This window comes from Marmota flaviventris, chromosome 6 (assembly GCF_047511675.1).
Source record: "Marmota flaviventris isolate mMarFla1 chromosome 6, mMarFla1.hap1, whole genome shotgun sequence".
Lineage (NCBI taxonomy): Eukaryota > Metazoa > Chordata > Mammalia > Rodentia > Sciuridae > Marmota > Marmota flaviventris.
In genome coordinates, this window is record NC_092503.1 from 110,896,542 (window position 1) to 110,920,137 (window position 23,596).

The following is a 23,596-nucleotide window of genomic DNA, read 5'->3' on the forward strand; positions in this document are numbered from 1 at the left end:
GGTTCTCACTAAATTGCTGAGGCTGGCTTTGAACTTGAGATCCTCCTGCCTCAGCATGCACCACCGTGCCCGGCTTGGCACATATTTTATATAGGCAGCCTCATCTTTATACAGGATGAATAGGACATTTACCCTCTTCAGATTAAAGCCTTATTGCTCAGCCTACCCTTTACCATTAAAACAAATGATACCTTGATCTCTATCTGTCTAATCCCTGGATCTGTCTGCTTTTCTTCCTCTCTCTCCCTGCTCCCTCCCACCTTCTAAATTAGTTTCAAACTCGGAAGTGAAAAGGGTGATATTTACCAACCCCTCAACATATACTTTCCAGTATATTGGTTTATATCTGAGTACAGATATAAACATATAAATATCTGGTTTTGAGAATAATGAATAAATGTTTCTTTTTCCTTTTTGTAATATGGGGAATCCAAATTTAGAGTCTCCCCATGTTAGTGAAGCGCTCTATCTCTGAGCTACACCCCAGGTCTATTTTGTTATTTGTAAAAGATTACTTGTTGATGACAAACAAATGTGTGTGTGTGTTTTTTTTTTTTTTTTTTTTTCTTTTTCTTTTTCTTTTTCTTGGTGCTGGGAATTGAATCCAGGTTTTCATGCATGCTAAACACATACTCTACCACTGACCTACCCTTCAGCTCCTAGATTTTTACTGAATTTGCATTTGGCCAAATGACTAGTCTCTTAGAGACTGTTGCAATTTTCAGTTGATAATTGGGTATCCCATATAAAAAGGAGTATCTATCTGTAAAGGGCATTAACTTTAGCCAGGCATGGTGGCCCATCTGTAATTCCAACAACTTGGGAGGCTGAGGCAGGAGGATTGCAAGTTCAAGGTCAGCCTCTGCAACTTAGCAAAATAAAAAGGCCTGGGATGTAGCTTGGTGGTAAAGTACCTCTGGAATCAATCTCCTATATCTCCCAAATTAACTTTATTTTTCACTCCCCCCCCCCTTCAAATTCCTGGCTTAATAAGGACTTGGGAAAAAAAGGCAGAAAACACCAATCTGCTAACAAAAATAACCCACAGTCTCAACTTTTGAAAACAAATATTAAGACGATTATATTAATTATTCTTCTAGAGGATGCATTTGACATTCCAACTCTCATTCACAAAACTACATTGTGTTGAACAGCCCTGCACAGGACTCTCAGCTGAGGTATAACACACATACCTCTAACTCAAAGTGGCTTTCAGATGCCACAACTAAACGAGATTGCCTTTGCAGTCAAGAGAAGCTACTACTGAAATCACATATGAATGGAAAGAACTGTACTCCCTGCTTAACAAGAGATGATTTTGGCGACAGATGATAAAAACCATACATCCTTTTTATTCAGCCATAAAGAGACATAAAAGTTAAAAGCAAAATTTACAGGGCAAACTACCAGGAGCATCAAAGGAAGTCAAAAATGGGACCAGACGCAGGGCAATATGAATTAATGAACACAGGAAGGACAAAGATAGGGAGAACAGTGAGCTGAAGACATCAGGGGAGAGGATCTGGTGAAATTCTGACCTTCGACAAGTGCCTAGGAAAAGAAATAATGGGGTAAGATTTTTAAAGTCCACTATGTGCTGAAGAGTCATCCTCTTATTAAAGTCAGGCGCGGTGGCACACAGCCATAATCCCAGCATCTCAGGAAGCTGAGGCAGGAGGATCACGAGTTCAAAGCCAGCCTCAGCAACTTAGCGAGAGCAAGACCCTGTCTCTAAATAAAACACAAAAAAGGGCAGGGGATGTGGCTCAGTGGTTAAGCACCCCTGGGTTCAATCCCTGGAACCAAAAAAAAAAAAAAAAGGCACTTCTTCTTCAACATCCTTAATCAATTCCAGCTGGTCATCCCCCATCTTCATTATCCTCATCAGCCAGTGGGTCCACTCCCCAGCAGAGTCATCTACACCACCTCGGACTCCATCTTCACATCAGCCTCATCTTTCTTCAGGGAGCTGCCATTCTTCGTCTGCTTGTTTGCCCCTTTTCAGTTTTTTTCAGGCTTTCCAGAAAAGAATCCACTTTGTGTTTTATTTGGGTCAGCTCCTTCTTAATGGCCTGAAGGTCAGCTCCTTTCTCTTTCCACACTTGGAAGAAGATCCCCACTGTCCACTCTTAGAATTGAAGCTACTTTTGCTCCTTCAGGCAAGAATTTCAGCTACAATTTCCAGAATCATGTTAAATAGTAGTGATTTCACTGTGGGTTTTTTTTTGGGGGGGGCGGGGCGGGGGGGGGTGTAACCAGGGATTAAACTCAGGGGTACTCAACCACTGAGCCACACCCCCAGCCCTATTTTGTATTTTATTTAGAGACAGGATCTCACTGAATTGCTTAATGCCTTGCTTTTGCTGAGGCTGGCTTTGAACTTGAGATCCTCCTGTCTCAGCCTCCCAAGCCACTGGGATTACAGGCATGAGCCCGGCTATGCCCAGCTCACTGTTTTAATGCGGGACTTCTTTATTTTAGTGAGTACACAATATCATTTTTAAGTTTAATGTTGGATGGGTTTGAGTTTAAAAAAAAAATCAAAAAAGGATGCTAATTTGTAACTAGTGTCATTTTTGCCTCTACTGACAGAATTGTATAATTCCTGACTTCTTTGATGAATTGTATGAGATTAAGCCATCCACACAATTTTTGGAATACATCCTTGTTTGTGGTACATTACCCTTTAATGAAGTGTTAGATTTAATTTGCCAGTATTCTAAATTGGGCTTTTAAATCAACACTTCTTAAGTTGTGTATTTTTCTTTCCTGCACAGTCAGCCAGCATTTGGGAACGAGGTTATATCAACTTTGGGACACTCACAGGATGTTATCCATCAGTTCCTTGGCTCTGTGATGATCTAGAAAGCATTATGGACTCTATTTCCTCAATATTTTTCAAAATTTCCCCTCAAAACCATTTCATACAATTTTGGGATATATTTTTTTTAACTACCTTTCAATTGTTCTTAATAGTAACTAGTCATTCTAATGGTTGTTTTTTTTTTTTTTTTTTAAATACCTTTATTTATTTATTTGTATGTGGTGCTGAGGATCGAACCCAGGGCCTCACACATGCTAGGTGAGTACTCTACCGCTGAGCCACAACCCTAGCTCCTCTAATGGTTGTTGAACAAATGTCAGTCATTTATTTCATACCATAGAATAAAACATGGTACCTCTTATAAATATTGAAAAATTTTCTGGTGCTGGGGTTGTGGCTTGGTGGTAGAGCACTCGCCTAACACAAGTGAGGCACTGGGTTCGATCCTCAGCATCACATAGAGATAAATAAATAAAGGTATTGTGTTCATCTACAACTAAAAAAATATCTTCTTAAAAATTTCCCTTTGCAATGATCATATCTGTAATTACTTACATGCATTTTCTTTCTTTTTCCTTTTTTTTTTTTTTTTTTTTTTTTTGGTTTGTTTGTTTTGGGTCTGGGGATTGAACCATGGGCACCTAACCACTAAGCTACATCTCCAGCCCTTTTTATTTTTTATTTTGAAACAAGGTCTCAATAAGTTGCTGAGGCTGGCCTTGAACTTGGGATCCCAAGTTGCTGGGATTATAGGTATGCACCACTACACTTGATTCCAAGTATGCATTTTCTTAAATGGTAACCCTCCCCGCTGAGAGGTAAGCTCCTTAGAGTCAGGCCTTATCTATTTGATGTCTTGCTCTATATCCCTAGTACCAGGTCCTCAATGTGTATTCAAGAAATAGTTGTGGGGGCTGGTGGGTAGCTCAGTGGTAGAGTGCTTGTCCAGCATGCAGGAGGGAGGAGAGAAGGAGATAGGAAATAGTAAAGAGCTATGAATAAATGACATTAAAGCCTCTTTTTTGTGCTTTCTTATCTACTGACCTTTTCTTTTTCTTATCTAGATTAGTCAAAATTTTGTTTCTTCTATTCTTTTAACATTGAATCCTAAATTACTTTATCAATTATATATTGTTTCATTTTAAATCTATTAATTTTAAAGTGGGATCAGAAGAAAATTAATACTCTTAAATCATTTCCTAAATAATGAGTAAAATAAATGAAGCTATTGGCCTAAAATTAAAATAAAACAACAACTAGACCAACGTGGTGGTGCACAGCTGTAACCCCAGCTACTTGGGAGGCTGAGGCAGGAAGATCTAGTTCTAGGCCAGCTTGGGCAATTAGGGAGACCCTGTCGCAAAAAAAAAAAAAAAAAAAAAAAAAAAAAAGGAAAGAAAAGAAAAAAGAACAACAAGCCCTGTCAACTATTTTAGTAAGGAACATAAAATATTTCTTTTTCCTTTTTTCCTTTTCTGGGGTGCTGGGGACTAAATCCAGAGCTTTAAGCATGGCTAGGCGCTTGCTATACTTCTGAGAACACCACCAGCCCAACATGAAACTTTTTCACTCACTTTAAATTGTGTCTTAAGTCAGTGGGAGACCTATTCCACTGAAATTTATCATCAGAACAGATCTGTCTTTGCTTTTATCTCGTTTTTTATTTTATCTTGGTGGGGAGCATCAAAGATTAAACCCAAGGGCACTTAACCACTGAGCCACATCCCCAGCCCTTTTTGTTTTTAGAGATAGGGTCTCCCTGAGTTGCTTAGTGCCTCATTGTTGCTAAGGCTGGCTTTAAACTCGAGATCTTCCTGCCTCGGTCTCCTAAGTCCCTGGAATTATAGGCATGCACGACTGCACCCACCTTCTGATTACATCGTCTTGTTTCCTTACACCTGTTCACTACCTTCTCCAGTCACCTTATATTCCTTACCCTCTTCGTCAACTTCCTTTACTTCTCTCAACTTCTTATCTGATTTTTTGGAGGAAGATTTTTACAAAGAACATGTCTTCTTGATATTTTTGAGGGGGAAAAAATACATACTACCTTTAAAATTTACTTCCTTATAGTGGCACACACTTGTACTCCCAGCAAGTCAGGAAACTGAGGTAGGAAGATCACAAGTTAGAGCCCAACCTGGGCAACTTAGCAAGACCTCGTCTCAAAATCAAAAAAGAATTCACTTCTTTACTGGCCATGATGGCACATGCCAGTAATCCTAGAAACTTGGGAGGCTGAGGTAAGAGAATTACAAATTCAAGGCCAGCCTAGGCAACTTACCAAGACCTTGTCTAAACACTTAAAAAAGAAAAGGCGGGTGGGGCATGCTGGAGATGTGGCTCAGTGGTAGAGCACTTGCTGAGCATGCCCAAGACCCTAGGTTCAATCCCCAGTGCAAAACAAACAAACAAAAACCTCCTTTTTATATATATATTTATTTTTTTAGTTGTAGTTGAACACAATACCTTTATTTCACTTATTTATTTTTATGTGGTGCTGAGGATCCAACCCAGTGCCTCACACATGCCAGGTGAGCGCGCTACCACTTGAGCCACATCCTCAGCCCCACCTTCCTTTTTTAACAGCAGTATTCCAAAAAAGAAATGACAGGACCTGAACCATACCCAGGACAATGAGACTTAAAGGTAAAGGAACAGATTGAGAGCAATTGAGAAGACAGTAATAAACGGAGAAGTGGAATAAATTCAGACAGCCACCTTAAAGGCTCCCAAGCAGTTGTCACTGAGTAGTTAGGTGGCCCACAATAAGGAACTCTGTGGCTCTCCTCCCACATGGCAAGAACTGAATGAACACAATCCTTCAAAAACTACCTCACATCCATCACTGGATAGGAAAGGAACAGCATCACTTTCATCCCACGGATTAGAAAATAAGTTCAGCACAATCACCCCATCTTCCAGGACTGGAATTCTAGTCTTTGGGATTCAAGAACTTCTTGAGCATCCACTAAGCCTCTGGGACAGGGGCAGGCTTGTGGGAAAACAGAGACAAGACTTTGACCCTCTCCACAAGCTGATCATCAAGCTGGTGTAACAAAAAGAACACATGGGACAGAATGGAAGATAAGAAAGAGCAGGCTAGCCAGGTCAGAGTGGTGGGCGCCTGAGTTCCCAGAGGCTCAGGATCAGCCCCAGCAATTTATCAAGGCCCTAGGCAACTCAGTGAGACCCTGTCTATCAATAAAATACAAAAAAGAGCAGGCAATTTGGCGCTAAATGGTACAGAAGAGAGAATAGATCCTCAGGGATCTGGGCAATGGGCCACCACCCTGCCTCTTACCTGGAACAACCCTGGTTTATGCTAGTTGTCTTGGCATAATTATTAATGATGGGGCTGGGAATGTCTGGATGATAAATCATCTGGTCACTGTAGCAATGCCCCACATTTGAATCACACTTCACTGTTTTCACACTATCCTGTGATTTTTCACAGGCCCATTGTACAGCAGTGATTGAGGAACTTTTTGGTTACAGGCCAAATAGTTGATGGAAACTATAACCGCCCCCCCCCCCAATAACAAATAACAAGCATACAAATTCTTGCACACAATTTTGATAAGTTCACATCCTTTGACAGAGCAATTCCACTTCCAGGAATTTATCCTACAGATATACAAGTGCAAATTAAAGACAGGTACAAGGATATTTGTGGTGGCATTGTTTAAAATAGGAAACCCTAAGAGAAACAATCCAGGCAACTAGTGAAATCAACTGGGGAAGGCGGGTGGAGTGTAGACAGCACTTGCTCCAGGATTAGCTTCCCCTTAAAAGGTGTAGGAGCCTTCCTGCCCCCCACCCCACGTGCCCCCCAACACAGCAAGTTCCCAGGGGAGGAAGAAACACGAGCAAGCACGCGGGAGGAGGCTAAATAATGAATTGTAAGTGTGTGTTTTCTTTGGCTGGGGCAGTCTGGCCAAGCTCTGGGGGCTGCTGGGCAAACATTTTTCATATTTTAGTAGCTGGCCTTTGCCCAAGGTAGTCAGAAGTTAAGTAAGCTTGAATGAGCTGCACCCATCCTCTCCCCTCCTCTCCTCAGCCCCAGAATTCTTAATGAGGTTCGAAGGCAGCGGCCTCCAGCAAACCTGTCCTGCTGCCTTACATATCACTCACTCTTCACTACTTTTAATGAATGCAAATGATTCAGCAACAAAACACTTAGCCTGGAGTGAAATCCGTCTTTGTGTGGCGGGTTTCGCCAGCTTACAGCCTGGTGGAGCAGGGCCCTACAGGACAGGCGGGCATCTCGGCAGAGCCTCAGGTGCCCAGGCTAGCCCAGGCAGCCTCTAGCACATCCAGGGCAGCAGAAGACAGGAAGTACATGGTACAAGGGAAGACCCCCACCTCTGCTGCCCCCACTCTACTCACAAGCCCAGCCACCAGGTGCAGACCCTCACATCTCAACCTCTTTATGACTCTGGCTCCAGGGCAGAGGAAAAGTGTGAGCAGGAAAAACAAAAGGTGTTTCTTTGATCTAAGAAAGGGGCTGGTCCCAGGGCACCTCAAAGGCCTGTCAGGTCACCACACATCCTGCATTCAAGGGCACTTCACAGGAGACACGCCCACCCCCACCCCCACTTCACCTGATGCCAGGTACCTAAGGGACTCAACAACCAAAAACCTGAAAAGGCCACTTGGATCCTCACCCTCCTTCACCAACTTCACGGAGGCAACAACAGAGACAGTGTAAATAACCCAATTTACACCCTGTTTTCAAAGTTCTCTTTTGGCAGCAAAAACTGAAAGCAATTTGTCAGGAGTCTGAGAGCAACTTTTAACTAATTTATTTCCAACCTGGGGCTCAGGGGATTTGTTGCCCTGTTGGCCTGATCAACACCTCTCTCCAGGACTGAGGAAGCAGCCTGGCCCAGAACAGGCCACTGTTAATTCAGAGGCTGCCATCTCCACCCATGAGGCCAACCCCTGGCAGGAGACCCATGGAGGTCTTTCCATACAAATTCTCTCTGGACTTGTCCTCCATGAGTGTAAATGGGAGTAAGGGGGAACTAGAGCAAAACTAGGCACCTAGTTAAACTCAGGACAGTGGAGAGCCCACAGCTATCTGACTGGTGCTCTTGGACATAAAGAGCTTCAAAGTAAGTCAGCTCTCTGTATCTGTATATTTGCATTCATGGATTCAACCCACCTTGGAGGAAAACATATATACATATTTTAATTTGCATCTGTACTGAACATGAACAGACTTTCTTATGATTACTTGAACAATACAGTATAATAACTATTTACATAGCATTTACATTGTACTAACTAGTGTAAGTACATCTAGAATGATTCAAAGTACATGGGGGGATGTGCTAGGTTACATGAAATACCTATGCCACTTTACTTTTACTTTTTTTCCTGATTGGTCCATTTGTTTGTTTGCAGTGCTAGGGATTAAACCCAGGGTCTTGCACATGCTGGGCCAGTGCTCTGCCACTCAGCTATATATGCGGCCCCTTATGTCCTTTTATATAAGGGATTTGAGCATTCACAGATTTTGGTATCCAAGAGCAAGGTGGAGGTAGCGGTGTCAAGGAACCAACCCCCCACAGATATAAAGGTACCATATACTGTTCACTTGGTTTGAAAGGAACCAGGGCCCCTTATGACCCTCACAGGAGAGAGAGGACAGGAAGATCAGACCCTTCTCAGAAAGAAAAATATTTCACATTATGTTTTAGAGGGCCTCTAAAAATAAGTTGTATACCATTAAAAATGTTCTTACCAGTATATCATAGGTTTTCAGGAAGAGTGCTGAAATTTTAACACCTCCAAACTATTCTTCCTGATTGTTCAAAGTACAACATGTATAATACCTTATTCTTCTTCAAAACACTCTTAAAGGAGGCCAAAGGAACTAAAGAAGGGCATTCACTTCCTAGAGGGGCTGGGTCTCCTTAGGTGGGTGCCTAAGCTTACAGAAGTGAATCTGTAAGCTCATACAGTCACACAAAAGGGCATATCTTTCTCTTTTCACCTACCACCTAAGCCCCAACACCACAGTCAATCCATCCCACCATAAAATGAACCAGAACTCAACCGAATTAAGAATTCCTAGGCCTTTGGGTTATTTGTGTCCTAAAGGGAGTAAGATACTACTTAGTAACTTGGGGATCACACAAAACAGAATGAATGGGACCAATTGTCTCAACAAAGTTAGGATCAACCTCACACAACTATGCTACCTGGGAAAGAAAATGCTACCATCTCCTGTCTATCCCCTGCCTGTCCCCTCAGGCCCCCAGATCCTAAACTCCCGACACATACCATGTGGCCTGTGTACCCCCTCTTTAGCCTTCCATGTACCTCTGTCTTGGTAATTACTCTCTTCTAGTTGTGTCCTGATTCACCTACAGACAATCCATTCCTGGAATCAATCTCTAGTCTTCCAAAGGAACAGCTCAGCCTTTTAAAATGGAGACTCTGCCATCAAAGTCCTTAGAGACATCTATAGTTTCGGCGGCTGGATGTCTCTTGTCTTAGGTGGAGTTAAAGTGTCCCCCAACACACACACACACACACACACACACACACTGTTTAGCATAATGCCTTATGCCTAAGCATCATTTGTTATTTATGTGCCAGACTAAAAGGAAAACGGCTTCTATTGAAAGTTACTGGAGGTTGAGAAGCAAACCCAGTAAATTAATAACAGTTAGAAACATCTTTTATTGAGCATTCACTAGTTCACACGCTAAGTCCTTCATACATACTAGATTTCAAAGATGCCACTGATTTTAAGATGCACCACTATTTATGTGCACTAAGGAAAAACAGCACCAGTTAAACAAAGAGAATGCTATATAGTTGATCATAAACTATTTTCCAGTTTCAAAGATTTGAAAATATGAAAGACCACTTAGCTTTAAAGAAATACAATATCTTCCCTCTTAATTCTTAAAAAAAAAAAACTCTAACAAGATTGGTATTACTATTTCCAGCTTAGAATAAACTGAGGCTCAGAGAAGTGAAGTAAGCTATATAAGAGCTCTTAATAAGGAAGTTGTGGAGCCAGAACAGATTTCTGATTTTGGAACTTCCCTATGAGCAAGGGGACAATATGGGCGGCGGGGGGTGGGGTGGGGGGGTGGATGCAGTGCCAGGCCTCCAACAGACCCTCCTTGATTAAACAGTCCCATCAAAGGCAAAAAAACCTTATGTGGCTGATTCCTAAAACCAGGATCTTTCTTCAGTTGCACCTTCACAGATCCTACTTCCAGAAACAACAACAAAAGGAAAACAGGTTTCCCTAGCTCCTTCCCTGCAAAACTGGCTGGAAGTGAGGGGGGACCTCTCAGCCAACTCGTTACATATAAAGCACTTTTAACAAGCTTTTCAAGTCCTGGAGTGGGAGAAGCCAGGGTTCATTGGAAACCTGATACTTTGGCAGCCAGGCAAGAGGGACTGGGCCCTTAACATCAGCCTCTGGGGATAAACACCATCCCAAACCCCTTTGTGCGCCAGAGGAGATACTTCCTGGGAGGCAGGAGACCGCAATCCTTTTTATGACAGAGCCCACCTAACAACAACCCTCCACCGGAGACCAGGTCGGGGTCTTTGTACAACCCACCTAACCATAAACGCTCTATCTTTCCCTAAACCTGCTGAGGTCCCTCTCTCCACAAATACCTGTGACTGCCATAAATGCCCTGAAACAGCCCCGGTTTACTGCCCAGCCTGCCTGCTGCTAAATGAGGGCATTTGTTTCGAATTTGCAAATACCGAAAGCAGTGGAAATCTAAGTCCACCCCTAAAATGAAATGTTCTGCATTCCTCCTGGCCTGAAGCACCATGCTTCAAAAGCCGGAGAGGCCCAGGCTGTTTACTCACTGGTGAGGCTATTGGGAGAGGTATTTTCCTGCTCCCTGAGGAGGCTCCTTTGATCCCAGTCGGGTGGGAAGGGGTGAAGAGGGGTACCACCCGTGCCCAGGCTACATTGGGCCCATGCTCTGGGTCACCAGTAGCAGCTGTGGGGGGCCTGGAAAAGGGAGTCTCGTGGGAAGGCCCAAGTAGAGACTCGCCTAAAATTGCAGCCTGGAGACAGAACAGGCCAGCTCAGCGGCCTCCACAGGCCCATCTTCAAAGGGCCCTGAGACAAAGGTAAAGAGGGTAAGGGAAGACTCCAGCAGCCGAGAAGCAGCCCACAGCACTCCAACGTCTTACACATCAATAAAGAGGCAAATACTGCCCAGTGTACCAAGCCAATCAGGATACTTCATCAAAATGGGGTACAGTGTTTACTAAATAATAAGTCTTTTGTTTTAAGGAGTTTTCAAAAAAATTTAAGGAGAGGTAAAGGGGGAGAGAAAGAAAAAGAAAGAGAAAGATCCTCCTCTAGGTCCCCCCTGCCTCCTGCAGTGAAGGAAGAGCCCAAAACCCAGGCCTCAAAAAGCTGCTGAGTTGGGCATTATTTCAACCGATCAGTTTAACAATTGGTTTAATCTCCTAAATTAACCAAACTGGTAGAATGATTTGCTCTTTATATCTGGAATTACAAGACCAACAACATTTCCTTGTTTTCCCCCTAAGACTGCAAGACAAGGTTTTCTTTGTTTATGATTTATTTTGTTTTTCAAGTGGCTAAGAATGAACTCTGGATCTCAAATGTCATCCTACCCCATCACCTCTCCTAAGAATCTGTTGGCCTGAAGGAGCCTTCTCTCTCTCTTCCCCACTGGAAAACAGCTCCACTTTGTTTCTGGTCTTATTTTTATACAAGAGTATCAGATCACCAGAGTTGTCTCTTTGCATCCTTCCATGATAGGAACCTGAGAACTTCAGACGCTGAAGAAAAACCTCAGTAGAATCCCCAAAAGAGGTCAATGACTCAGCCAAAGGGAGAAACACCTAGCACAATAAAACTTGCATCTCCTAGAATGTCAAAGGTTGTGATCTTGATTTTTTTCTGAACACCTGTGAGGTTTAAAAGACTTGACTCCAAAGTCCTCAGCCTACTTGGTGTCAGGGCCTGGAGCACCATCACCACTACAGGAGTGACTGTTGCCACCTACATGGTCTCCATCAGAGCAGGGCCCAGTGTGCAACTCCCAACAGGCAGCACTGGTCTGGAATGTGGCAGCAAACCTACAAGCTGAGGCCTGTAGCCTGTGACTTTCCAGAAGCACCAGGTGGAAGAGACTAAGGACTTAAGGCTCGATGAGAAGAACCCTCAAACCATGGTCATTCAGGAGGAGAGTTCTGGACCTCTAGACTACATACAGTCTGACCATGACTCTTAAAAACTTTAAAATATGTACAGATCTTTAAATGAGACATTTGAAAATCTTAACTTTGCTTGAAATAAAAAAGTGGGAAGACCAGTATTTTTTAATATAGAGCCCAAAAGATCTCTCCATGTATACGTTATTGATTTATTCCTTGCCTAGAAAGAGCAAGGAAGGTCATTCCACACTCTGACTTTGACAGGACTGTTCCTAAACCCACCCTCTTGATGGCAAAATCCTCTCTCCAGCACGTATCCTCACCCAAGGTACATGTGTGACATTTCACAGCCTCTAGTAATGACTGTATATCAGGACTTTAAGTGGACAGGACAGTAGAGACAGGCACTCTAGTTGTAGCTCTATCACATACCAAATCTGCAGAGCTGAGTAGATCATAATTTTGTGCCTCAGTTTACACGTCAAACATTCCCCCCCCCACACACACACAAAAAAAAACATCCTTGTCTTACCTACTGCTGAGCCTGTAGATAGGACCCAATGTCAGTGTGGGTGGAAAGCATTTTGTAAATTACAAAGCAGGGTGCAGTTGTCAGTTATTACAGGGGAGGCTCTTCCAAAGCACACAGTCCTCCCCAGCTTCAACTCTCCCTCTGGGTATTCTCCCTTCTGTGCACAAGAAAAGGGGACTAACTAGGGACACATGTAAGCCCTCTCTTACTTAGAGAAAAATCTCTTATTTTTCTTCTCATGAGAGTATCCCAAACCTCTCCAAATTATTCCAACCTTTCCACTCCCCTTGGCATCCAGGGAATCACACCCTAACACCCACACCACCAGTTGATTAGGTCGAAAGGCACCTATACCCACGCACTAGAGAATAAAATGCAGCCATCAGATTAAAGTCTTTCCAAAAACCAAAGGCAAGGAGGAGAGCCTGTGAGGTACGGCAGAAATACAGCTGGAGGTGCCACACCGGGTTGGCTTCAAAGTTCACCACAGTAAAGTCCCTCCAGGGTCTTCCATCTTCAAGCTGAGACCCAGAGAGGATGGGACTTACCTATGGTTACACAAGAAGTTTGGAGGAAATGCGAAAACAGGGTTCCTGTCTCCCCACTCGAAGTCTGGGGTCTAGTACATCCTAGGCTTATTAGGAGGTATGGACATCAACAGGATCCCCTAGAGCAAGAGCCCTTCGAGGCCTGGAACCCACCTTTGACAATAAGGTGATACCACTTCTCTTGCATGGTTCCTCTATAGCAGGAACTGTGCCCACACACTTTACCTGGGGGCCCAGGAGGATCCTGGGAGAGAGAACACTGGAGACAAGAAAACCTGAAGCTCCACTATGAAATGTGAAATAAACTCTTGAGAGGCCCCTTTCCTTGAAGACTCAGCCAATCTTCTGCACCAATAATTACATGAAGCTAACAGCCTGCGTTTGCCAGGCAGCAAAATCCTCTGGTGGGAGAACAATCCAGAAATAGGCCAAGATCTCAGCAGCCTCTGATAGGCAATGTGAAGTAGGTAGAGTATTGGAGCCCCAGCCTCCCAGGCTTCTCCTACTGTGTTATAGGCAGCAGTACCCCATCTTAGAAGCAAGGAGAACAGTAACCAAGAGGGTTCATTTAAAATATACCATTAGCTTGAAGGGTGGTACATGCCTATAATCCCAGTAGCTGGGGAGGCTGAAGCAGAAAGGTCAAAAATTCAAGGCAACTTAGTGAACCCCTGTCTCAAAACTAAAAAGAGCTGGGTGCCAGCTGAATGGTAAAGCACCCCTGGGTTCAATCCCCAGTACCAAAAACAAAATAACAACAACAAAAACCTAATATTAATATAAAGGTCACCAAAATCATCTTGATCTATCGGCTGAGAAATAAAAGACCACTAATTGCAAGTCCTCGTTCCAATGAGACAGCCCTGAGTAACTCCATAGGTTGTACACAGCTTAAGATGCCTGGCCAAAGTGTAACACTGAAATACTGCCTGAACTCCACTAGCCAAAGAGGCCTGGGCCCTGGTACAGAGTTGCATCCACCTGGAGAAAGGGGTATCTTTTTTCCTTCCTTCCGCTTGTGTGAGTGTGGGGGAGAGGAGAGGTTTGGGAGGATTGAACCTGGGGCCTTGTGCATGCTGAGGGTACCTATTTCTTTCTTTTTTGGTACCAGAGATTGAACCCAGGGGTAATTATCCATTGAGCTATATCCCCAGCCCTTTTTTATTTTGAGACAGGGTCTCACTAAGTTACTTAGGGCCTCATTAAATTGCTGAGACTGGCTTTGAACTTGTGATCCTCCTGCATCAGCTTGCTGCATCAGTTGCTGGGATTATAGGTATGCACCACCATACCTGGTAAGGGGGACAGCTGTTTCTAACATACACTAAGGTACTGTGCTTCGACACCTTAACAATTTCAAAAACAAATATTCTCCTCCCTGCCTCACTTCCACCCCCTACTTCCTATGAATGGGACAAAAAAGAGCCAATGTCTCCTGGAGGAGACTCTATGCATGCTAGTCACTTCTAGGAAGAACCCCCCATCCCTGATCCCAAAGCACCTCCTCGGCAACCTCCTAATAGCATTGACAGAGATTCCCACAAGTTACAGTCGCTGACTGGGGAAATCCTCACAGTCACAGGAGATGAGAGAAGCCCTTCCCACGGGTATGGTAATCATCTGGCTAGACTGTAAGAAGCATATGCCCGCATGCCAGGGAAGATGGTAGCCCTGAACCAGTTATTGACCCCCCTTGGAAGAATCTGCTATTGAGCTGAAGGGAGGGATAGTTCCCCCCAGGAAATACCAAGTGACTGTGCCCACATTTCTAAGCTGCAGTTGGAATACTGAGAGACATTTAGAAAGTCTGTGCTTTCTGGTCTGGGGGTGTAGTTTAGTAGTATAGTACTTGTCTAGCATGTGCATGGCCCTCGGTTCAATCTCCAGCTCTACCAAAACAAAATAAAACAAACAAACAAAAAAGAAATCTGTGCTTTTGAATGAGGAAACTATCTTAAAGTTGTCTGATCAAGTGACTCTGTTGAGCCCTCACAAACCACTCCAAAGACTGAAGGCTGGAAAGAAAGACAAACACCTTGAGGGTGACAAAGGGTCAGAGCAGTCTCTGGGAAGAGATAGCAAGATTAGGAAGAGTGGACGTCTCCAGGGGTCAACACTGTCCACAACTGGAGATTCATCACAAACTCATGGGGCAGGCAAGACATGGATCAGCATCACTTGCACAGTGCAAATGAGGACATGAAAAAAAGGTTAATTAACCAGCTCAGCACCATGTGCTATGCAGCAACAGAGCCAGGACCAGATATGGAAAACCAGGAATCACAGGCCGACAGATATCTTGTCTTACTTTATCACACAAGGGTGTTATGTGATACTGAAAAGAACCACTCAAGTTTTCAGACTCCTTCCAAAGCTTTCATATTATTCTGAAACACTGACCACTGCCTACTTTTACTTAGCAATATCCGCTCCTCTCTGAAGCCCTCACATCCCCATTTGCTCTTGAGACTTAGTGCCCACACATTCTGGAATGTTCTATTCTACTTAGCACTTATCAAATGGTAAGTCTTTCATTAATGCTTTTCTGATTCACATCTCTCCATCTTGTCCTCTTCCTGGTTCCTGCCCCTCCTCACACAGCTTCACCCGCAGAAGACACTCAAACACTTTGAATGACTCCTCCTAAGCCCCTCAATAGTAACAGTACCCTCTAACTCATTACTCTACCTCAGACTGACAAAGTCTCTTGTTACCAGGTGGTTCTCAAACTTCAGTGAAGTTAAGACTCTCCTAAAGCCAGGCATGATGGTGCACGCCTGTAATCCCAGAAGCTCAGAGGCTAAGGCAGGGGGATCACGAGTTCAAAGCCAGCCTCAGCAACTTAGCAAGGCCCTAAGCAACTCAGAGAGACCCTGTCTCTAAAAAATTAATTAAAACGGGGGGGGGGGGGGGGGGGCTGGGGATGTGGTTCAGTGGCTAAGTGCCCCCGAGTTCAATCCCCAGTACCAAAAATATAAAAAATAAAAAGAATCTTCTATGGCTCTATAAGCACAAATTCCTTTCAAAATTTGAATTCTATGACTAGTCTGGCTACTCAAAAAATGCAGGACAATATAATGTAATATAATATAGAATAATAAAATAAAAGACACTATCTGGTCCCTCCCCCAATGATCCTGGTAGACAGGTCTTGCAGTAAGGACCAGGAAATTAAAATTTCAAACAGTACCTATAGCTATCTGCTCTCCCACTCTACTTCCCATCATACATTTTTGGGAAACACCTATCTATACCTTCCTCACCCATGACTCAGAATCCCTACCCCACAACTTCAGAGCTAGTTTTCAGAAGCTGCATGCACACTTAAATCAGCTCAGGGTCAAGCATCCAACAGAAGCTGGGTTCTGAAGGGCTCCTGAGAGACACCATTCCACTCGCCTGTGCATCATTCAAGGCACATCTCAGTTAATGTTCATAGGGAGATGAGAGCTTAGCAAGTAGCACGTGCCTGTGTCAGCCCTTCAAACAAAGTGTCCTCCTTGCCCAAAAGCTGTTTGTGTAGCATCACTGGGAAGGAAATGGCCTAAGTGCAGAGAAGAAAAGAGGATGGAAAAAGTGACATACTACAGAGGGCTTCCTCAAACCACTGATTAGCTGTGGCAGCTCCTGCGCCAGCTCCACCAAAGCGCCAGGGGGCTCGGTAGGGCCGAATGTGCACTCCTGTGCACTTGGCAATGAACTCAGAGAACCGTAAGACAGGACACTAACCCAGCCACAATGGCAGAATCTCCACACACTCAGAAAAAAGAACCAAGCAGATGGGGGTCAGAGCAACCATGGAGGAGAGGGGCGGGCAGCAACTCCAGGGCAAACAAGGGCCAGTGCCAGCAAACAAGCAGAAGCCAAGGCCTGTAACCCACCATGTGGCTCTGGCCAGGGGCAGTGGATAGGCACAGCAGTAGAGAGGCATGCTACTGAGGTTAGGGAGAGCAGAGAAAGGCTGAGGGACCACAGGCCAAGGACACCTAACCCTGCTTAATGATCCTTTCTTCCATCAGGAAAAAAAAACAATGATTGAATCCCTGGCTCCAAACTGCTCTTGGCTCAAATATGAGAGTCTGAACCAGCCAGCGTCCATCCCAGATGAGTCTCACAGAAGCTGTGCTGGCTTAAACACAAATAGCAAAAACCATCTCACTCTCAAATATGAAACACTCCAAACACAAACAATGGACAACTGTTGAAGCTCTATGGAGACATGCCCCCCTTTATGAATCAGACATGTTCCTGAAAAGTCACCCTTGGACCAAATTTCTTTCCTTTTCCTTTTTTTTTTTTTTTATTTTTTGGTTTAGAGGACTGAACCCAGAGCCAGTTCACCACTAAGTTATATCCTCAGTCATCTTTATTTTCATGTTTTATTTTAAGATAAGGTCTTGCTAAGTTGCTGAAGATCTCACGAAATTGCTGAAATTGGTCTTGAACTTGCAAGCCTCCTTAGTCTCTTCAGTTGCTGAGACTACAGGCATGCACGACCATGCTTGGCTCCTTCAACTAAATTTCTGCTTAACAAATCCAATTTCTCCAATGGCTTTAGTTCTAAAAGAGATGTATGCTCCTTGAAGAAAAGCATAGGCTCTGAGAGGAACTAAACATCACATTTCATGTGACAAAGCTCGCAAAGTCACACTTCTAATGGGCAAGTTTCCTGACAAAAATCTAATTCAAATTCAGCCCAAAGTGAGGTAATTTTTAAACGTACACTTTATACCAGTGTTCACATGAACTGTTATTTATTTATTTAAGTACTGGGAACTGAACCCAGGGGTACTTTACCACTGAGCTACATCACCAGTCCTTTTTAATTTTCTACTTGGTCTTGCTAAGTTGCTTAGGACCTCGCTAAATTGCTGATGCTGGCCTCGAACTTGCCATTCTCCTGCCTCAGTCTCCAGAGTAGCTGGAATTACAGGCCTATACCACCCTAACCAGCAGGAACTAAGTTATTTAAAGCAAATCTTCAAATATCATACAAGGTCTCAGTCCTAATTTACACAGCTGCAAAAGGAAAGCCCCTTATGGCAAGTTTTTGTATAAGGAGGGACGCCTAGACCAGGATTTCTGGAACTTTAGGATGAAATCATCTGAGGACCTTATTAAAAAGCAGATTGTGATTCTGATTCATGCTCTCAGGGAACGCTGATGTTGCTTGGCTTTCGCCCTAATTTCGAGTAGCAAAGTGAAAGAAAACCTAGGTCCAGCCAGGGACAGTGGTGCACCCCAGTAATCCCAGCAGCTCTGGAGGCTGAAGCAGGAGGATCACAAGTTCAAAGCTAGCCTCAGCAAAAGCTAGGTGCTAAGCAACTCAGTGAGACCCTGTCTCTAAATAAAATATAAAATAGGGCTGGGGATGTGGCTCAGTGATCAAGTGCCCCGAGTTCAATCCACGGTACCCTCCCCCCCCAAAAAAAAATCCCACAAAAACAATAAAACCTAGGCCTGATATAGTTCATTGCAGAAGGAACCTCAGTATCAGCTTTTAAGCTACCACCCTCCAAAGCAAGTCAGCTTCACACACAGAGGTGGCTGCCCATGCCCAGAACTCTTGGAGAAAGGCAGAAACTCTGCCACATCAAAATTCAGAAAAGACCCACAAAAAACAGACCACACACAAACAGGGAAGGAGTATGATCTCTTGATTCGGTTATACAGAATTGACCACCAGGCAACCCCACCCCAAAGAAGCTGGACAGGGCACAAAGGATTCCAAGTGCCTAGGAGAGGCTTCACTTTGCCCTTGATTACTCTGCCCTGTACACAAAAGGTTTAATCCCTTTTTTAATGAACCTAGATAGGGCAGAGTACTGAACTTCTACAGAGGAAGGCCCTCAGTAAATTAAGGCCAAACTGGAACAAAAATATGGAAGGTGTCCTAAAAATAACAGAGTTCCAAAATTATATCTACTTTATGGCAGGAGAGAAGATAGCTTCAGGAAGGAAGTGAAGGTGAACTGGGCAAAAGAGAGATGGGGAAAGGTAACACAACACACACAGGGGACTGCCCTTGAGGAAAGGAAGGTAGAAGAAAACTAAGTAGGTATCAGGAGCTGACATTTAGGCAGGCTGGCTATAATGGAGCGTTCCAGTAGGTGGAAAACGTATATTGTGGGGATGATGATGAAGCTGAACAGGTATTCCTGCAAAGCACAGGAGCAGAAAGACCTGGAAAGGGGTCTTTATACATCACTACACTTCATCCTCTACTCAGCTCCAAGAAGCAAGCACCTTTACAGAGACGGCAAACTGAGAAGTTAAGAAATTAGCCCAGGGCTGGGGTTGTGGTGGGTGGTCAATGGCAGAGCACTTGCCTCACACATGTGAGGCACTGGGTTTGATCCTCAGCAGCACATAAAAATAAATAAATAAAATAAAGGTATCATGTCCACCTACAACTAAAAGAATATCAAAAAAAAAAAAAAAAGAACAAAAGAAAAGAAATGAAATTAGCTCAGGGCCTGTCAATGAGTTTTAGTTGGTTATGCCAAATATTTCACCTCCATAGCCTAAATACTGACCATCACTTATTGCTGTTCTAAATACTAGAAGTCTAACTATATCCTCTAGAAGTGATCTGAAGCACATCCTTTCCCTCCCATCACCCTTCCCACAGCTGATAAAAGCAAATCCCAGGCTTGAATTACAGGCTAGAAAAAGTTGGGGAATCTACAGTACAACCTATCCCCAAAAATGACAACTTAGTTTCCCCAAACAAGAGCTTGGAGGAAAGAATCCAGAGATGGGAATGTGAATAGGGATGGGTGGTGACCACAACTGATTATTCAAGTGACTGGTGTTAAGAATCCCAGGTTTTGGGCTGGGTTGTGGCTCAGTGTTAGAGCGCTGGCCTAGCATGGAGAGGCCCTGGGTTCAGTCCTCGGACCACATAAAAATAAATAAATAAAATAAAGGTATTGTGTTCAACTACAACTAAAAACTAAATATAAAAAAAAAAAAAAAAAGAAAAAGAATCCCAGGTTTCAAACCTCAAGCCTCCCTGTCCTCCTCCACCATATTTATCACACCAGGGATCTCAGAGTTTGGAAAGTAACTCAGTCATTTACAACATAATTACCCAAACTTCAAAATGGTCTAATCTACAAACCTAGCCAGCCTAGGTTCCTAACTCTGGCCTTATTAACAGTGGGGTCTCACTACAACTCTAGTTAATGACACAGTTAAACAATGAGATGGAAAAATCTACTGTGATTTATTAAAAAATCTGTTGCCCCCTTAAGTCATGCATCTGGGGTGGATAGAGTTCGGGGATTTCACTACAAGACAACAGGCGCCTCAGCTTCGACTGAAATTGTTTACAGCACATAGACAGGTTCCACACCAAGGCACATTTGGTGGAACTGATTTAAAGCTCTCATTAAAATGTTCTTTTGTTGAGCACAAGACATCCCCCCCCCCCCCCCCCCCCCCCCAGGAGATTCCAGACCTCCAGTCCCAAGCCCTCAGCCTGCCCTAACTCTCCCTCACCACTGTCTCCCCCTCCCCTGCTAAACACCCATCACTAGATTAACATCAATTAACATCAGAGTCATCTTCTCACAGAAGGAATTTAGCATTTGTTGAACAAGAGACCAGTCTCCACCAGAATCTCCCCCTAACTTCAGAAACTCTAAACAGCCACAGCAAATGAAGCTGTATCAGTAGAGTCGAACACCAAAACCCAACCAGACAACCCAGAAGGCCTGTGAGCTCAGGCTGCTCGCCCATATGGCTGGGCCCCCTGATCCTGGCTGTGCAAAGGAAAGGAAAGGAAAAAAAAAAAAAAAACTTCCATACTTCCTCTGGGAGCAGATGTGGATTCTGCCATGAGCAATAACCACCACACACATCATAAGATGCACCAGGCACCTCCAGAAACACCTCCTGCAAAGCCCCAGAGCTTTTTCCTTTCAAGGTTACATTAACCTCTCCTTTTACAATTAAGGGTGAGGGAGATGTTGATTCCATCAGCCCCCAAATCCTTCAACAGCTGGCAGGCCAGGAAAACGTCAGAAAACACAATTCCCTACCCCTGTTCTCCCCACTTCCACTTTTCAAACAAGGGAAAAAATGATAAACTAGGATATATCCCCTAGGCAGAAGAGGAAGCTGCTTGAGGACCACGACCAAAGATTTTGTATTTAGATAGATGAAGGGACATCTTTTCCTTAATAGTCCAGGGTGTTTGGCATGCACTTTGGGTAGATTGGTGATTTCCTGTAAAGCACTTCCACACTTCAGAGGTGACTCTCAGGTGTGACTGAGCCAGGAAATAAAAGCTGCGGGGGGGGGGGGGGGGGGTGTCCGTCTGCCTTGGAGATGCGGGCCACACCCTCATCAAAACGCTGAGGCCCTCCAAGAAAAGCCGGAATAAGCTCTTTTTGCCTTTTTATCTTTAGAAAGTTAGATTGTCTTTCCTCTGTGAGGACGGACAGAATGGAAATCCAGGAAGACGCAGAACAAACCCCGTCCGCACCTTGGCAGGCCGGCCATGCCCGATTTTGGCAGAGGCCTTCACACATTAGTCACCGCGACAGCCTGGGACCCTCTGCTCCCCGGATTCAACTCTGGCACGGAATGAGCTCAGGACTTAGGCCAGAAGCTAGAGAGGATGGGGCGGCCCCTAATTCTTCCCTTCCTCCGCCTTCACCAACAGGGCCATCTGGGGTCCCTGCTTTGCTCGGTAACTTGCAGGAGGGCAGCCAGGAACGTCGGGCCGGCGGAGGCAACAAAGCTCCGCGCTTTGCGCGCCGCAGGTCGGTCCGGATCCAGCCCCAGACCGGCCTCTCTCACCTGGACTGAGCCTGCGGGTCGTGGGGGGAATCCGTCTCCCCCACCGCCAACCATCTAACCGCACCCCTCACGGGGAGGGGGGGCGGGGAGCAATTCGTTTCTCCTCCGAAAAGAAAGTCCCCACCAGGAGCCGGCAACTCCCGGCTGTTGTCGAGCAAACTCTCAGGTCGGGCCGGGAAAACTCCGTGGAGGCTAAAAACGCAGGATGGGAGAGGGATCCCGACAGAGTCCGCAGGGGCTTCGCCAGCCTCCGGACCCCCCGGCTCCCTGAGCCCTTCCGCCCGGACCAAGCAGTCCCCGCAAGTCTCCCCTTCGCTCCAGGGATACTGCGCCCGCTCCAGCTCACCTCCCCGGGGCCCCCTCTTGCCCGCCGGACTCCCGCGCTTCCCTAGTCCCGCTCCCACAGCTCGCAGGGACTCACCGCCCAGGAGCGGCAGCAGCAGGACGCTTAGCAGAAGCAGCCGGCAGTGGCCGGCCGCGGATCCCCGCGCAGCTCCCATCACGACCGGCTTGGAGAAAGCGGGAGATGGGCGCACGGAGGGCGCGCAGACTGCGCTCCGCGGCGGGCCCAGGAGGCCGACGCACTACAGCGCGGGCGCCGCTGCAGCAGCCGCAGCTGGAGCCCGAGCCCGAGCTCTAGGCGTCCGGAGCTGGAGCCGCGCGCGCCCGGTACCTCCAAGTCCACGCGCGCCGCCGCCGCCGCCAAGCCCCGCCTCACGACGCCCCCTCCTCGTTGGCCGCCGCGCGGCGCCCCGCCCCCTCAACGCCCCTTCCCCGCGGTGTCAGGGAGGAGCTCTCAGTTGGGGGAGGGGTCTGAAGAGAGATGCGGGACGGAGGGAGGAAGTCTCTGGGGAGTGTGAGGGACCAGGACGAGGTAGGATAGCGTACCTTGTACCCACACACCTGGTTTGCAAGCACGCAGGAGTACCAAAGTGACTCTTTTAATTCGTAGCCCCTTGGAAGAATAGTCATTTATGTGTCTGCCTGGAAGCTCCGACCCAGTTTCCCCAGAATTTTCTAAGTGGTAAGGAAACAAAACACCAGAAATCTTGACTGAGACCTAGACCATCAGGTTGTCCTTGGTGTCCCCAAGTAGGGTAAACTAGAAATACTCTGGAGCCCTAGGAAGATGTAGTGGGAGAAGCCGGAGGGGGGCGGGGCGGAGTGCAAGGCTGGGGTCTGATTTGGCTTTGGACCAATCTGAACCGAAAGGCAGAAACATGCTGGGCATTGAAAGCCAGGCTGAAGGTTGTTAGATTCATCCCAAGTCCATCTCCAGGCTGTTTGGGCCTTGTCAGGGCATGGCCAAGTCTCCAGCTGTGGGGAGGCCCTGCTGTGCACAGCCCTTGTTCCAGGCACCCCCCTCCTACCCCCAGCGCCACCCCCCCCACATTCTTTCTTTGTTGTGAAAGCAGCAAGGGGTGTAGGAGGCGGGTCAGGAAGAGTCAAACTTTAGAAGATGGGCCCCAGCTGCTGTTCAGGCCTCCAGGATAGACTGGGAGGGGATGGATAGTGCCTTGTCCCCCCCTTGGTTCTTGAGGGCCCCCCAGGCCTGCTTAGACCTCCCTTCCCCCAAGCAGCTGGGAGGAGGAGGGGCAGCCACAGAGGGCCTCACAGGCAGAAGAAGTGGCGCCAGGACTCCAGGGTCCTGCCACATGGCCACCACATGTCCCTGACAACCCAGTCCACAACACCTTC

The 23,596-nt window shown here is 45.6% G+C and overlaps 1 protein-coding gene across 1 annotated transcript in view; it reads right to left on the bottom strand.

The window, feature by feature from the left end:
* Positions 1-22,505, bottom strand: part of Ptk7 (protein tyrosine kinase 7 (inactive)) — a 67,645-nt gene extending 45,140 nt beyond the window's left edge. Inside the window, exon 1 of the mRNA XM_027950452.3 lies at positions 22,320-22,505. Within this exon, the coding sequence (XP_027806253.2) occupies positions 22,320-22,398 (79 nt within the window). The 5' untranslated portion in view covers positions 22,399-22,505. The remainder of the gene's footprint in view (positions 1-22,319) is intronic.
* Between the last annotated feature and the right edge of the window lie 1,091 nt (positions 22,506-23,596).